This window comes from Pleurodeles waltl, chromosome 10, assembly GCF_031143425.1.
Source record: "Pleurodeles waltl isolate 20211129_DDA chromosome 10, aPleWal1.hap1.20221129, whole genome shotgun sequence".
NCBI lineage: Eukaryota > Metazoa > Chordata > Amphibia > Caudata > Salamandridae > Pleurodeles > Pleurodeles waltl.
Window position 1 is genome coordinate 2,456,410 of NC_090449.1, and position 18,288 is coordinate 2,474,697.

General features: G+C 47.7%; 1 protein-coding gene across 1 annotated transcript in view; it reads right to left on the minus strand.

Moving 5' to 3' along the window:
* Nucleotides 1-96: 96 nt before the first annotated feature.
* LOC138260864 (semaphorin-3F-like) overlaps nucleotides 97-18,288 on the minus strand; it is a 447,618-nt gene continuing 429,426 nt past the window's right edge. The window contains exon 18 of the mRNA XM_069209297.1: nucleotides 97-16,380. Coding sequence (XP_069065398.1) covers nucleotides 15,982-16,380 — 399 coding nt within the window. The 3' untranslated portion in view covers nucleotides 97-15,981. The remainder of the gene's footprint in view (nucleotides 16,381-18,288) is intronic.

Here is an 18,288-nt window from a genome sequence, read left to right on the forward strand (position 1 = left end):
AATAATAATATGGTGTCTAGCAAAGGGCAAAACATGTGGGGCGACCAGTTAGAAAAGGAGTGTTTTGTACAGTAACTCAGCCTGATGACACAAGTATTAAAGGGAAAGAGATTTTATTAACTGTATACATCTGTTAGAATTCAAGAGCAGAAGATGATATCAAAATAATACAAACTCTGTCACATCCAAAAGTGAAAAAGACAAATTTACAAAATCAGCAGAGTTAGAAAAATGAGATTTAAAAAAATAAAGGACGTTTCTACCAAGAATGAGTGACAGCTTAGGGGAGGGACTGTGTGTGCACCTGCTATTAGGAAGGGTGACAGCTAACTCTGAGCTCCAGCCACTCAAATGTTGTCTCTTTTAATCTGTCTTCCCCATACAACACCTTAAGGATCAGGAAGTGACCTCCAAGAGGCTACTGTGAAGTGCAGTATCAGGAAGTGACCTCAGAGATCACCTTGCATCTGCAGCCATATACTTTGATCTTGAAGGAACAGGTCAGTCACCTTACATATTTCCAGGAGCCATAGCTCTGGGCTGTAACCTCACATTGTTTAAACAAGAGTACTGGGCAGTGGCCTTACCAAGAAGCTATAAACTCCAGCACAGATCACTGACCTACACCCAGCTAGAAACTGCACTACTGGGCAGTAAGCTCACACACCTGTAATGAGCCAGTACTCTAACACCCCAACACTGAGCAGTACCCGCGCCCGTTACTTAAACCCAGTACTGCCCATGACCCCTCACTCCGCTCGGACCATCCTGGGGCATTGACCTCACCTTGAGTATAAACCCCAGCACTGGGCAGTAATCATACACACACACTACCAAACTTCAGCACCTCACATTCTTTGCTGTGAACCCCAACTCTGGGCAGTAACCTTACACACACTCAGTTACAGCCTGCAACGCTGGGCAGTAATCACACACCCACTCAGTTATAGTGTGCAACGCTGAGCGGTAATCACACACACACTCAGTTATAGTGTGCAACGCTGGGTGGTAATCAAACACACACTCAGTTATAGTGTGCAACGCTGGGTGGTAATCAAACACACACTCAGTTATAGTGTGCAACGCTGGGCGGTAATCACACACAGTTGTAGTCTGCAACGCTGGGCAGTAATCACACCCACTCAGTTATAACCTGCAATGCTGGGCAGTAATCACACCCACTCAGCTATAACCTGCAATGCTGGGCAGTAATCACACCCACTCAGTTATAACCTGCAATGCTGGGCAGTAATCACACCCACTCAGCTATAACCTGCAATGCTGGGCAGTAAGGGCACACACTCAGTTGTAGGCTGCAAACTGGGCAGTAATCTTACTCAGTTACAGCCTGCAACACTTGGCAGCAATCACACACACTCAGTTGTAGCCGGCACGCTGGGCAGTAATCGCACCCACTCAGTTATAACCTGCAATGCTGGGCAGTAATCTCACAGTCAGGTGTGGCCTGCAATGCTGGGCAGTAATCTCACACTCAGTTATAACCTGCAATGCTGGGCAGTAATCTCACAGTCGGGTGTAGCCTACAATGCTGGGCAGTAATCTCACAGTCAGGTGTAGCCTGCACACTGGGCAGTAATCTCACAGTCAGGTGTGGCCTGCACACTGGGCAGTAATCGCACGCACTTATTCTGGAGTGATGGGCCTGGGGTTCTCTAGCCCTGTGGAGAGAGGTGAACATCCTGCACACAGCAGTAGTACTAGACGTCCTCTCCTGGGCCATGTCCCTGACAGAGAGGAAAGTTTTAACAGAGCCAGGACACTCCCCAGAAGCACAGGGCCCACAAGTCAAATATTTACAAGGAGCTCATGGCCCCGTCCTGTAAGAGATTAAACTATCCTTGCAACTATTGTTCATGCTGTAGTCTGTGAATACTGACCCCAAGCTGTCTCACATATGTACTGCCCAAATGGGGTGTCCAGCACCACTTCTGCCCACCGGGGGTCTCCAGCTTCGCCCACAGGGGGTCTCCGGCTTCACCATTGCCCACCAGGGATCTCAGCTTCACCACTGCCCAACGGGACTCTCTAGCCTCACCCCTGCCCAGTGGCACTCTCCAGCTTCACCACTGTCCAAGAGTGGACACCAGATTCACCGCTGCCCAAAAGGTGCCTCGAACTACACCACTACCCAGAGGAATGCACGGCTCCACCACTGCCCACAGGAATGATTTGGAAAAAACACATTCCACAGGATTTCCGAACCTAGACCAGCACCCACAGGAAGCAACTTCATAGCTTCAAAACTGTCCACATGGGTCCCCTAGTGAGGCCAGTGCAAGAAGGCAGGCCGCTCCTTCACCTCTGCCCGGAGGGATTCCCAGCTGTAACAGTGCTCATTGGGCACCAATGCCCATCATAATGCCCCAGTTTGACCAGTGCCACACAAATGCCTCAGATAGGCACCCGGCAAGAATGTTCCAACAAGACCACAACCCATAAGCTGCCCTAATGAGACCTCACAGACATCTTCCCAGTCCTGCTGCACTTTGGCAGGTGGATCTCAAACCTTTTCCCTTCAAGTCAACAAAGTGGAAACACCACACTGGACAGACTCAGCAACTTAATCCAAACCAGCCAAGAAAACAGGGCCTGTCCCCAACACGCATCTCAACAAACCGAACATGTACTCAACTGTGACACGAACCAAGAACTATGCTCCCGAAGACTAACTGATCAACACAGTCAACAATCTGTGAACCCAGACCCCAAGAATATGTCCCAGCAAAATGACATAAATACAGAGATAAACACGCTTCAGATCTAACGCATCCCAGATACAAGGGCTCTGCTAGAAAATGTCCACAGACACAAGACACCCACCAGCGACCATCTTATCACTAACTACATGGACAATTCCCTTCTCTGAAATCCATTCACCCAATACAACATGGACCCCCTGGAGACCGCTGGGTCACAGGAAGTGTTCATTACCGGTGACTGTCAGTTTTGAGGTCGAATTGCTGTAGATTCACATGCTTTGAACACTCCCACTAATACATTCTAGGGTGGAGCCTCTGTCCTGGTGCATTGTGGATTTCGTGGGAGGGGTCACAAGTCACATCAAAACTGAATCCTTTACTTAGCAGAAAAACAAGTTACAATGTCTGCGCCCAGTACTATATGGCAGAAGCGTGCAAAGCATGTGATGTACAACTACACATGATGCAGACATCTAGCTGCTACAAGCCTGAATAGTGTTTTCTGACAGGCAGCACACAGTTAATGGCCCCAATCAGAGAATACAGGTCCACACACAAAGCAGACTCCTACAAGTGCTAATCTACAATAACATTTACACAACACTCTACAAACCCAACACAAAACAGCAAAGCGGTACGTAAAAAACCCTCAACCTCAAAGACCTTAATGCACAGTTGAGACCTTCAAGATCCCATCCCAAAAACAGATCAACTCAACAAACGTTTGCTAAAATATTACTAACTCAACAGTGTACCATCTAAGATGACAACCCAAAAATGCCCCCTCAACAACCTTAAAACCCCAACCTGTGATACGCTATCAACACACACCTCACAACGTGGGTTTCATGGACTAAGCTTTGGAGCTCTGAAGAGCTTTGGGTTAGTGTGGGCATCTGCACTCTTGCAGCTGTGCCCTCCCCGCTGTAGTCCTGTGAGCACCTATGATCTGGTGTCAGAAGCTGGAATCACTGGATTCAGCCAGGATCACACACTGACCGAGGGGAGCGAGCTGTGCAGAACACATGATGCAGACTCCAGGTGGAGCTGCCGGAGTGAGTGGGGAGGGGGATGTTGTGCTAATGGAGCTATCACCTGAGTAGGAGGAGACAGTACCTGAATGTCGCTGGCAGTGTGAAGACCCCCTCCAGTGCTCCACGGACGAGCAGGGTGTGTGCGACTGCGAAGGCCTACCAGGTGAGGAGGCTGTGGCCAGCTGCTGGTGGAGGGCTTCTTTACTTCTGAACCCTGACCACCCTGCTAGCGCGGCTGCTGGTATTTGACGTATCGCCTGTCTCCTACTGGTACAAGCACCTGTTAAGTGTCGCAGGGCTTACCCTCTGCCTGGAATGTATTATAACTGCGCTGCATCTTGGGCGGGATTTGTAAACTTGCGAGTTGTTGCCTCCCCGCTGATTGTGTAGTGGTTCCTGCATTAGTCAATAAGGGTCTTCTCTTCTGCCTTCCGGAGTCAGGTCTTTTCCATGCGCTGCGACTGAAGCTGCGGCCAATCAGTACCACATGCCCGTGTGCGCAGAGCAGTGATTGTTTGATTTAAGGCGCCCTCTCCATTCTGGGGGAGCTGCCCCTCTACTAGAAGGCTGAAGAGACTACGGAAGGGTCTTGTGGACACTGGCTATGTTAGCACCTGATCTTTGGGGTTCAGTGTCCTCATTTCTGCAGTGCACCCCCACGCTTACTTTGATGAGACAGGAGGCTGCAGTGTAACTGAGTGGAACGCATGTTCACTGCATATGTAACTCTGGAATAACCAGCACATGCATGCAGATGCCTACCTGGCGGAACTGACCATGGGAGCGCGTTGTTGCACTTGGAGTGGAGATTGAGGGGCACGTGGGCGAGAAGGATTCCATGGTGAATGAAAGTAAGCCCGGACAGGACAGCTTGAGGCAGAGGCAGATTGATGGGAGGATTAAAGGCCTACGTGTGTGGACAACGAGGCCACCTGCTTCCTAAGGTGGACACAGCAGTAGGATCCATGGATTACGTTGCATCCCAATGATCGAGTGCAAAGACAGCATGAAGAGGGCAGACACTGGCAGTTCCTGGTCTCATAAGCTCAGTGGATTTCCACACACAGTTCTATTGGAGAAGGAACCTGCGCCATCGGTCCGCAGCCCGTTGCTGGATGTGAGAGACGTCACAAGGAAGGACTTGAAAGGTGTGTGTGTCGCGTGTAGGACAACTAAGAGTGGGGATTGACGCTCTCTAGAGGTTTTGGCCAGGAAGGCAGATAGCTCCTTGTGCATGTACGCGGATTTACGTGATCTTTATATTTGCATCTCTGTAGAACTCTGTAACTTTTGTAATATTAAAGAGATTTTGGCATTACTAGATGTAGAAGACGTTTTCTTTATACCTACAATCTATCTTCTGTGTATCATCTTTGCCACCTTTCATCACACGGTGTTGTGTTGGCGTCTGCCTCCATGGTCCTTCACCGAGTTGTGCGTGGCTTGTTTAAAGGTTTGCAAGTAGCAGTATACTTCAATGATGACACATTGATCTATGGAAAGCATTTGCAAGAGCATATTCTGATTTTGGGGGAGCTACTCGAGGTGATAAAAATGAATTATTGAGCATAAATGGGGAGAAATTGAAGATCAGGATGGAGGAAGTTGGTTAGTCGAGTCATTATACATCCAAGGCTAGGAGACAACCAACACCATGTTTGGTGAAAGCTCTATTGAAGGTACATAATCCAGGTAATGAGAATCAGATTAGATCCTGTTTGCACCTTGCAAAAAATTATTTCAAATGTGCTTCTATTTCACTGACAAAACATAAGCCAAGCATGAATGGATAAAGACAAACCTTGATTCATGTGCAGTAAAGAGAATGAGGAATCATCTAGATTGGTGAAGGATGGCGAATGTGGTCGCTTTGAAGTCACTGATTGCTGGGGACTGTACTGTAGATGTAACAGATGCCAGTGCTTATACGTTGGGCAATTGGAAAGACGGTTGTGATTGCCTTTGTGTCAACGAGTCTCTAAGCAGCAGAATACAAGTGCTTATTAATTTTGCCGAAGTGTCAATGTCTGTGTACATACTGCAGAGTTCATTTGTTATCCCCACAGACTATAGAGCCCTTTCCTTCTAACAGCCGGGTAAAGTTGAGGGATTTTGTTAAATTGATCTTTATGCTGCTGTTGGGTCACTTTGTTACTTTCTGTATTGATAGCTGCAAGGACTTTGGAAGGATGGGTTTGTTTTTATCTCCAGGAACGACTAACTGCCATCTAAAATGTACGATGCCATAACTTCAGCACATCTTCTGAAAAGAGTTCTAAACCAGTGGTGCTTGTTGCCTAACTGCTGCTTTGAGCAAGTGGTTTTTGCTTTTGTTAATAAAAACCTTTCCTTCTACACCTCCGAATCAGGGGGAAGCCTTCCTGCACAAAAACAATTCTCCAAGGCATTTTACTCTGTCTATGTGAGGCACACACAGAAAGAGGAACTAAGGAGGAGAAGGATTGTTACTTACCCTGTAAGCATCTGTTTGTGGCATGTAGTGCTGTAGATTCACATGCTCTACATACTTCTGCCATCCAGTGTTATGTCCAGCCGTCGGACTCAGGAAGTGAAGTGACCTCTCCTTCCGGTGATACAGCGCATGGGCTTCAACTCCATTGTTAGATTGTTTTCTGGCAGTCGGGTGAGAATGGAGTGTGAATATAGTGTTAGTAAGAGATGTCCATGCATGTGATTCGTAATAATGAATAGTGAAACAGCCACAGATGTCCGGGGAGGTGGGTGGGTGCATGTGAATCTACAGCACCATATGCCACGAACAGATGCTTGCACGGTAAGTAACATCTGTTCTATGGCACGTGTGGCTGTGGACACACATGCTCTGCACAGACTGTAAAGCAGTGCCATCCCCAAAAGCGGTGTCTAACCCGTGGGTGTTGCAGTTGATTGAAAAAGAGTACGTAGCACAGCTTGTCCAACGCTTGCTTGTTGCCGTGCGAAGACATCCACACAATAATGTTTGGTAAATGTGTGTGGATTTGACCATGTGGCTGCTTTGCAGATCTCACTAATTGGTATGGTTCCCAAGAAAGCCATAGATGCACCTATTTTACAAGCTGAGTGTGCTCTAGGAAGTATGGGTAAATGTTTGGATATATTTGATTGTCCATCTTGCTAAATCTGCATTAGATATAGCGTTACCATTATGTGGAGGTGAAAAAGCCACAAAAAGTTGTTTAGTATTACAAACATCTTTAGTTCTATTGCTGCTCTTTTGACATCTAAGGTATGTAGAGCTCTTTCAGCAAATGAATCAGGTTGGGGTAAAAATACTGGTAACTCAACCAATTGATTCAAGTGAAAAGTGGAAATCAAGTTAATGTCTGGATTTCACGCACACGTCTTGGTGAAGGTATTGCCACCAAAAAAGCTACTTTCCAAGAAAGAAACTGAATTGGACATTTATGTAAAAGTTCACATGGACGTCCCATAAGTCTGGTAAGTACAATATTAAGAATTCATGTTTGTGTTGGGGGCACTGCAGGTGGAATCACTCTTTTAAGACCTTCCATAAATGCTTTAATGACTGGAATTTTGAATTTTGTTAAATGCTGCCTATTTTGTAAGTAAGCTACTATTGCTGCCAAATGCAGCCGTAATGAAGAATATGCTAGACCACAAGTTTGCAAATATAACAAATAGCAAACAATATCTTAAATAGGTACATTAAATGGATCAATTTGTTTGGTTTGTCAATAAATAACAAACCTTTTTCATTTAGCGGCAAAGCATAATCTGGTTGTGGGTTTGCGTGCTTCCTTAAGAATAGTCATGCATTCAGGAGGTAAACGCAAATATCCAAACTCTTTGACCTCAGAAGCCAAATTGCAAGGTTGAGTTCCTTGTGGTTTGGGTGTCTGACTTCTCCATGATTCTGAGTGAGAAGGCCCAGGCATAGGGAAAGCTTCTCGTGTGGAACTACTGAGAGTTTGAGTAGTGTTGTGAACCATGACTGACGTGCCCACGTGGGAGCCACTAGAATGTCTGAGTTTCCTCACCACAAAGGGAAGAAAGGGGAGAGGTGGAAAAGTGTAAGCAAATATCCCTGACCAGTTGATCCAAAGAGGATAGGGGGTATGGGAGTCTGGAGGCGAAGCTTGGGCATTTTGCATTGCTTGCTATTGTGAACACATCTATGTGTAGAAATCCCCACTGACATAAGAACTTTTGTAGTACCTGAGGGTGGAGTTCCCATTCATGGACTTGTTGCCTCGAACTGCTGAGTACTTCAGCAAGACTGTTGTCCATTTCTGGGAGGGTTTCTGCTAACAGATGAATCCGGTGTTGGATTGCCAAATGCCAGATTGTCTGAACTAGTCGAGAAAACTGTAGAGTGTGTCCCCCACCCCATTTTTAAAAAATAGAACATGGCTGCTGCATTGTCCGTCCGGACTAGAACAATCTTGCCTTGAAGATAAACCAGAAAAGCTTTGAGCGCTAGGTGCACTGTCTGAAGCTCTACGTAATTTATGTGTCGAGCCTGTTGTTTGGTATCCCACAGTCCTCGTATTGCGAGATTGTGTAGATGGGCACCCCAACCTGTGGGGGATGCATCCACTGTGAGAGTGAGCTGGGGAAAAGGATCTAGAAACGGCCGCTCTTTTGTTAGTTTTTGTGTGGTCCACCATTGCAGAGAAGTGTGTGCCGCTGTCTATCAACACTAGAGCGTGTAATTGACCCTGTGCTTGAGACCACTGACACTGACTCGCCAGACACTCCTGCAGCGGGCACATGGGTAACCGTGCATGTGGCACTATTGCAATACATGATGCCATCATCCCTAGAATTCTCTGGACTGTTCGTACTGGAATACTTTGATTGGGGAGTACTTGACTCAATAGAGTTGTTATATTCTGAATCCTGATTGCATCAGGGTAGGCTAATCCTAAGTGGGTGTGTAGAACAGCTCCTAGATAGGGCTGTATTTGAGATGATTGTAGGGGTGATTTTTGTACGTAGATGGTAAACCCTAACTTGTGTATGAGATAAATAGTTGTCTGTGTGTGCTGCAGACATTGTTGAAAGGATGATAAGCCAATCGTCCAGATATGGGAAGACATGAAAGCTTTGTCTGCGTAGATGTGCTGCGACGACTGCAAGGAATTTTGTGAATACATGAGGTGCCGTTGATACTCCGAACTGGAGAACTTTGAACTGATAATGTCTGCCTTGTATGACAAATCTGATATATTTTCTGTGTGCTGAATGTATTGAGATATGGAAATAAGCATCCTTTAGCTCTAGGGCTGTCATGAAGTCTCCTTGCTGTAATAGTGGTATTACATCTTGAGAGTGCCCTTATGAAAATGTTCTGATAGGATATTTTGATTTAGTGGTCTGAGATCTAGGATTGGACGAAGGGACCCATCTTTTTGGGGAATGAGGAAATACAGAGAATACATTTTTGAAGCATAGCCTTACCTCTTGAGTTAACAATTGTACATGTTCCAGTGAAAAGTTTATGCTTTTTTGGCGGTATATTTGGAGGTGTGGTTATGAGCTCCTATCAATAACCACGTTGAATAATGTCCAACACCCCGTGGTCTGCTATATTTTGCAGCTGGAAAAAAAATGTTGTAGACGTCCCCGGACAGATGTTGTGTGATTGGGGGGGAATGAAAAGAGAGTCACAGTTTTGAGGTAGAAGGGGTGGTGTGTTTGGAGACACTTCTTCCTGGACCCTTGGAGTTGTTTCCTCCTACATGATCCTCTATAAAAACCTCTCGAAGGGGATGGTAAGTGTTGCTGTCTGAAAGAGCTAGAGGATTCTGATGCTGCTTGCCTGTTACATTGCTTGACAGTTAATTTATGAAAAGAGCCTCTATTTCCAGGAGTCTGTATAGCTCCCATAGGCTTTGCGACATCAGCATCTTTTTTAATCTTCTCAAGAGTTTGGTCTACTTGTGAACCAAAAAGATGTTTTTGATCAAAAAGGGGATTTAAAAGTATCTGTTGTACTTCTGGTTTAAAACCTGAGATACGCAGCCATGCGTGACTTATTAATAGTGCACCTGTGTTTATTGCGGTTTAAGCTGGGTCTGCTGCATCTACTGCAGGTTTGGTACAGTTGTTAGAGATTAACTTGCCGTCCTGTACAAGTTGTTGTCCCTTCTTCTTAATTTTTTCTGGGAGATGTTGGATAAGATCTTCCACCTCGACCCAGTGAGCCCGGTCATATCTTGCCAATAGGGCTTTTGGGGTGCCAGTTCTCCAGTGCTTTGCTGCTCGAACCCCCACCCTTTTTCCTGAAGTGTCAGTAAGCTTGGACTCTATCTGGAGGAGGTGCGTCCCCAGAAGTTTGAGAATTAGCTCTTTTACAAGCGTTGGAGACCACTAAAGAATCTGGTGAAATGTGTCCGTTAATAGAAGCAGGATCTGATGGGGCTGGTCTATATATTTTTTTATCAACCCTAGCCGTAATGATTCGGGTGTGACCAGGATCTTTACAAATTTTCTCTGCATGCCTAGTCATCCCTTTTAACGTAGGGTGATCTTGAGATGCCCTATTTGTGGAAGTATTTAGAACAGAAAATCGTCTTCTATGGGGTCTTTCGGTAGTGGAACCGGGAATCAGGATCTGTGTCCCCTGGTGGGTCAATATCATACATGTCCCAGAGATCTCATGGTGGCCGTTGTGTATCCTCATCCGTCCCTTGATCTTCTACATAGGAGTGCGGGGACCCTAATGGAGCGTGATGTATTAAATCTTCTGCCTCAGAGTGTGAGTACTGTGGTGAAGGAGGTGGAGCAGATGGTGGTAAAGGTGGAGGTACCAGACTGATGGCAATGTCCTTCTTCCGTGGAGGTGATTGTACAATAGTATCCTCCTCAACTGAAGTCTGTGTCTTAGGATGGGCAACTTTTGCAACAATCTGACCAGTATTTGGCTGAATATGAATAGTCTTTTGTTTTGGATCGAGTTTTTCAGCCCTGGTCTGTAAAATAGGCTCTGGCACTGAAACAGATGATTTCAATCTGAATGTGGACGCTTTCGATACCCAAGAATGTTTTGGATTCGATATAAAAAAACTTGATGCAGATGTTGTCAGAACTGAAGACAGCCTAGGTCGAGTCAGTGCTGAAACCTTGGAGGCTGTTTTGTGTGAGGAGTCTTTAGGCTTGGCCTTCGGTGCTGAGCCAGAAGGGGGGGGGCATCCTTGGCAATTGCTCTGTGCCGACCATGGCCTGCTGGCAGCGTTAGCCCAATAGCCTTAGTCTCTGTTGAAGCAGCGTGCTTCTTTGGAATACGGGGCTTGTACTCACTGCATGCTGCGCTGATGGTACCTGTTGTGACTGCATGCCATCTTCAACTTCCGATTCGGATCCCGAGTCAGAAATTGAAAGGCCTCCTCTTCCGCCGCTGTAGCCTCTTGGAACTCTTACTACAGCTTGGCATCTTGAATACTGCAGATATCCGGTGTGTCTTCAATGACCTTTCGGTGCATTTCTTTTCAACGTGCCCGACGATCTTGTAGCGGCTTCTTCGACCGACGCGATCCACAGGCCTCACAGTCCTCTTTGTTTTGCTCCGGAGTTTAAACAAAGATTACACACCTACTGGAGGTCTGTGTGGGGGTACCTGGCATGACACCTGGGGCAAAAACGGAAAGGTGTCCTTTCCATCAGCAGCGCATTTCAATTAGATAACGAAGTGTTGAAAATATAGATGACCGATCGGGCAAGACCCGAAGGCCATAGACGAACTCTGTCAATCCGACGAACTGTGTTTTTCGTCCTGAGTTGTCAATATGTGAGTATAACGTGATTAAAAACAATACCGATGAATGAATATAATAGTTATAACTATTCCAAAGGAGGCCCAAGGTGAACTCGAACCAGAGTATCGAGGAATAAGTCTGAACCTGATGGCAGAAAGAAAACAATCTAACAATGGAGTCGATGACGATGTGCAGTATCACTGAAAGGAGGGGTCACTTTACCTCGTGACTCTGACGACTTCTTCGAAGAAAAACAACTTGTATACATGTGGGCCCAACACTAGATGGCAGAAGTATGCACAGCATCTGTATCTACACCCACACATGCCATCGAACATAGCAATATTTCTCCTGGTTATGCTCCATGTTGGGTAGGTACACCATTTTTGCGCAAACCCAGGTTTACAAGTCTTTGTACATCTGGGTGTGCGTTAAAACACCTGGGGGGATGCATTGGAACGCCCATGCTCCACCCATGTAACGCCTGCCCTACGTGAAGTAAGACAAGGCTTGCGTTATGTTGGACTTACTAAACCATGCAAAGTGACTTTGCGAGCTTAGTAATGCTAACAATAATTTTGTGCTGGGGTGTGCCACAAAACTGAAGCAAAACCCTCGTAAATGTAAGAACAAGTCTATCAATTCCTTGTTCACCAGAAAGGGCACCTGTGAGCCTTGTGAGCTCAGGTCATTTGCATATCAGACAAAGATAATGTTCAGGCGAAGGACTCTCTGATGAGTCCTCAAGGTAAACAATGCTCCAACCACTTCCAGAAGCAGAGGGCGGCTGGATGTGACGTCAGCCCAACCGGTGTACAAAGTTGCAGATGAGAAAAGACTCATTGTCTGCATCATTTCCTTTGGAGCCGGTTAGGTCGATCCTGGCAGCGAGGATGTCATCTGCTGTAGCATTTTGGTCCTTCTCCAGTGGTGTTGTAATTCCATTACTGGTTGGGGTGCCTAGTTCTAGTGATCTGCAGGGATTCACCAGCTTATTCCTGGAACTTAGGATGGATCTTTGTCACAGTGGCAGTGGGGAGGACTTCTTTGCAGTGACAGATGTTTACATCATACCTATATGAGATTGTCAAGTCTCGAGCCCAGACGTGCCCACAACTCTGCACCGAGATGTGGCTTAAAGCAATACGCAGCGCACCACCGCTTGATATGCAGAGCACTTTTGAACGAAGGAAGGAAGGACCTGGCTCTTATGTCATTGACCCCATGAGAACCTCCCTGGGAATTCCTTCTTTGTTTTTTCAGACGGCATGAAGGCATCCACCCTGACCGTACAAATGGGATTCCAGACAGGAAAAGGCGGCTTGACCTTCTGGGCATGTTCAGGGTCAGAGTAGCCACCCCCAAACTAAACCTCTGTGCTCTGGGCATGTTCAGGGTCAGAGTAGCCACCCCCAAACTAAACCTCTGTGCTCTGGGCATGTTCAGGGTCAGAGTAGCCACCCCCAAACTAAACCTCTGTGCTCTGGGCATGTTCAGGGTCAGAGTAGCCACCCCCAAACTAAACCTCTGTGCTCTGGGCATGTTCAGGGTCAGAGTAGCCACCCCTAAACTAAACCTCTGTGCTCTGGGCATGAGCAGTAGGACCAGGAAGGGAAACTCAGAGATATGCACCGCGGTGAGGTGAGGGATGGCGCATTCGAAGAGTCTACTTCACATTAATGGTGGTCGCAGCGAGGTGTGCCCAAGATGAGCATCCTGAAATCACTCCTTTATGGGCGTCATCACATAGGTGACAAGTGGGGCCGGAATTCTGTGTTGCTTCCTGCAGACGTACTCACTGTAATAGTCACTCACGATAGTGGCGTCCCGAATGGGAGTCTCTCTGCCAACCAGGCTCTGCCCTCAGCAAGCTGTGACATCAAAGAGCAAAACACAAAGCTCCACTATCACCTAAACACCACCACATTCACAACCACTCTTGTCAACACTCCTCTCCTACGCGTTAGCTTGTAAGACGACGCCATCATCTGTAAATACCTCTTTACAGACACCTCAGTGCAAAGCTGTGGCCACAAAGGCAACCCAAGCAGAGGCATATACATGCCCGGCACCCTCCCTAACTCAAAGGAGGGCTCTCCAAGGCACCCTCAGCACAGATACAGGACTACACTCCTCAAATCAATCCTCCTCCCCACCCCACACTCAGTCCAAAGACTGACTCTCAAACCTATCTCCACACAGGAATACAAGCAAACGCCAATAACCCTCCCACGCCCTCCCCTGGACAGACCCCTGCTGCTCCACTGGTTCTTCTCAGACAACTACAAGTTCCCAAAAAGACGGAAACCAAGCAAACCTGTGTCCTGCACAGAGGTACATATATCCCCTCAAAGGGACCAGCAACCAACCTCTCCTCCTTCTCCAACCAAAGGTCCTAACAAGCATCGAATGACAACAAGAAAACATTTGGCCCATATGAGTAATACTTCCCCAAATGAATACTGAATAACGCTGAGCCCACCCAATGCTCAGCGCAGCCCCCTCAAAGAAGGTGAAGCCAGGCGCTCAAAGCCATTCTCATGCCAGTGTCTCCACTTTAAAGTAATTCATTCCAAGACACCCTACGACAAATACAGATCCCTCGGGACACAAAAGCCAGCACCCCAAACAGTGACCCTTAGAGGCTTCAGCTACACCCAGCTGCCATGGTTTGTCCTCCCAGAAGTACAACGCCCTCTGGCGGGGAACCCACAGCAGAAACAAGTTACAACCGCCTGTCAGTATTGTGCACGCCACGTTCTTCCAACCTGCTGAAGGCAAAGTCCTCCAAAAGTGACCGAACCCTGTAGAATACAATGCGATGTACAGCCCTACCCTATATCCTGGCCCCTCCTATATATATGGTAATCAACACCATACAATGTAAATCGACTGATCCGCTAACATAGTCAACAATGCCTAAAACAGATTATTCATCCCTAAACCCTACCCAAACAAAATCAGCTGCCTCTAACTGTTAAAGGAATTATTTTTTCCACAATTTAGTTCAAAAGCAATTATTACCCATTAAAACAAACAATAATATACAGCATTTTACTGCATCTGACTCCAAAACACATCAATGGTCCCAAGTGCAACCTAAATAGACCCTCCCCCACCCCAACCTATATCATTGACGTCAACTGATTATAATCCAGATGTGTGACCAAGCGTAAATCAGAGCTAAAACTGACAGCCCATCCCAGATTCAAATCTGTATCCCAGGAACCCCAGTTCTAAACTGTAACTAACCCTCAACCATATAGATTGCCCCACACCCATCAATGTGGACACCTAACACACCCTGAGCCGCCCGCCATACTCGCGGCTGTAAGTCCTATCCTGAAACCATAGCTACAGCTCCCCCTCTACGGTACAGCGACCCCTGAATCCAAGGCATATTCTAAAACCTTAATCATTGTGCCAAGCCCAACATACCTGTGGCTTCCCACCATGCCTGGAACTCGTCAAACAGCGACAGCAGGGATCTCTATCTATGGCCCACACTGGGACCCGTAGAAATAGCCACTGATCCTAGCCCTAGCCATGCTCTCTTGCGTCTCACCACATCATACCCTTCACACCAAGGCCACCACTCGATCACGGCCCCCCTACACTCAGGGGTGCCAAGCTCTGCCACCAGTGTAGGCCAAACCCTCCAGGCTCAGCCACGATTAGTGGATGTGACCTGGGGTAGCGTCTCAGGGTATATTTGAAGGATCTTGGCAATGCCCACCCAAATATACCCAGCTACCCACTACCCCTCTGACAATAAATCTGAGCCATGACTGGCTGCACCCAGGACCCCCACATCTTCATGAGTACCACCAGGGCCTCCTACTAGCAGTGACGCTGTAGCCACGAACTCCCCCCACACAGCGCACACTAAACCCATAGCTGCTAATGCTGGCATGACCCTCCCCCCTCCAAGTAAGCCTATAGTCTTGACCTATCCCCTATGGACCCCAAATTGTGCCCATGGCCGTAGTAATGCCTATGGCCACAGAGAGATGTTTATGGAACCCAAACATAAATACGTGGCTTAGAGCCAAGGCAGTGTCCACAGATAATACCCATGAACCCTCTCCTTACACGCCAGTGCTGATAGAAACCATTCAGCCACGACCCTCCCCAAAACCATGGTCTGGACCCCAAGTACTGGTTCATCATCTGGATTAGAGTCTGGGATGCCAAAGCCCAAAGCAACCCATAGTTAGTCGCAGTGCAGCAGTGTACGCGCATAAACCACCCTTACCCCTCTACACCACAGCCCGAGACACACACACACACCTTAAATTCAACTCCCACAACAAAACACATTTGTCTCATTCCAGTAGTTAAAAGTGTGGCCAGTTCCTTCCCCTCCCCAGCAAACAGCTCACTGTGCCCAGTAGATCCGGCCTGACGTGGAGTCTTAGCACAAGGCGCCGCTGGTTGCAAGGGAAAGGCTAGGCGTCCGCGTGTGGGAATCGCTGCCCTTCTGTGTAGTCACCCAGTGCCAGGATCTGGTGCCAGCGGAGCTGACGAGAGTTCACCCATTCGTTTAGGTCGCGGTGCATGGCTCAGCTGCTGCCAGTAGCTCGCGCAGTACTGGTTGATGACCCGCATCTCTGGCTCTTCGAACGCGTCTGGCAGACCCCTTGCCAGGGGAGGAGCAGAGGACTGGGGAGGCGGCTGCCCATTTGGGGTAAGTTCTTCCATGGATGCTAGGTCCATCGAGGCCATGTCCACCAGATAGCGATCCAGAACACGCAGTCGGATGCGAGCCACCGTGTGCTTGAAGCGGTTCTCAGTGGCCACGCAGTGGTACAGGCCTGTGTCGTTTTTTAGGACTGTCTTCAGCAGGATACCGTGGCTCGTCTTCACCAGCACCTTCTCTCGCCCAATCTGGAAAACAGAGAAGATTCAGACGTTGCATGCCAGGGGGACAATGAGAGAGGCCAAACAATGCAAAGAGACTGAAGGTGAGCGTCGAGGACCGCCAGGACCTACTGCGTACCATTGGAAGCTTGCAGATGAATGCTCCCTCACTGCCTCCATGGTGCTATTGAGAAAACCACTCAACTTTACAATTCACTTCCTACCGTAGGGAATCTCGTTAGAGACACATCTACCAAAAGCCACCACCACCACCACCACCACCTGCATTCTCCAGCACAGCTCTTCCGCTTCAGTCCCTCTTGGCACAGTGCTGAGAGCCCTCTGGAAACCCCATGTACTCCGCCAACACTCCTCTCTGGATGGAGACCCTTGAAACACCCTTTCTCTACTCTGGTTAATAGGACAGGGACTTCTGACAAGTGCACAGAGGTTTCCCACACCCTTCGGTCAGGCAGCACTTGGCCGGCAACTCTCTACTCCCACCTCATATCCGGCGAGGTTGAAAGTCCAGGGCTGCAGCCCATATTAAACATTTTGGGCTATATGTACGAATACATTTTCCCATAGACACAGAATGGGCAAAACTGCTTGCTGCATCTGGCCCTTTGTTTTCTGTTCAAACTTGCTGATGGGTGAGGAAGACATTAGTTGTAACGTGGTTTTCAGCTTGCAGTGTTATAGACAGATATGATCACACTCTTAGCTTGTAGTTTGGGGTCTGGAATATTACAACTTGTTTTTCGATGAGGACATGCTTTCGGACAAGGTGCAAATGATTTGTGATCCCATTACAGAAACCCACAATGCACCAGGACAAAGACTCCACCTTAAATTGTATACATTTCCCCCTCCTGCCGCCCCCTCATGAAGAGCGTCTGTGTATGTGTGCTCTGTAGCATGGAATTATCACAGTGCCCCGCTTCTGTGCTGCATCTAGGAAGGCGAGCAGGATGCTTGTGAATCTGCAACAATACAAGCTGCAACTCGAGTGTTACAGGTATGTCTCGTTGCAGCACATATTGCAATAGAGCACGTGCCCTGCATGGACTGGAAAGCACTCCCCTTCCTCATTTTAAGAAGCTGCTTGTGAAAAGTACTTGGAATATCTTTAAAAGTGTTTTAGGGAGGGTTTGTCCCTAATGAGCCTCTAGTCTGGTTTGCATGTCAGTGCAGTAATGTTTTGTGATGGGATGAACAGACATCCATGTTGCTGCTTTACAAATGTGACTAGGGCTGCAGACAATGAGGCTAGATTTATCAAGGGCCCGCGCTGCCCTTGTGTCATGCAAGGTGACTCAAGGACAACACAAGCCCTTAAGTCAGGTTCCCTGTACCACACAGAACCAACTTGCGTGGCTTAGTAGATCTGGAGTAATGCAAGGCAGCACAAGTCGCCGCCTTGGGTTTCTCTGCCCCGGGAAAACTGTGGGTGGATACGTGGCATCACCCACACTCAATCCGTGGAACGCCTTGAGTGTGGGTGATGCCACGTATCCACCCACAGTTTTTGGTACATTCCTAGATTTACTAACACTAGTAAACGTGGGAACACCTCCCAATGGTGCATCTTCCCAGGGGAGGCACACCAAGGAGAAATATATTTATTTATCCTCCTTGTCTCCTGTTTCTTAGTGTGCTGCATTCCGCAGCACACATAGAAAGAGGAAAAGCCTCAGAGGATTGTTTGCGTGCAGGAAGGTGTCCTTTCCTGAAAGCGTGCCAGTGTTGGCAGCCCAAATTGCACCAGCGCAGGGAGAGAGCAGGTATGGGCGATATCTGAGTAGAGATGGCGCATTCAGTACATTAAAAAGGACACGGAGATAGCCAAGGCTGAGTGCCCTGCAAACACCAGCTATCCATGGCTCCTTTCTCCCACACCATATCGTGGTGGGGCCAAATCCACTTCCCCGAGGC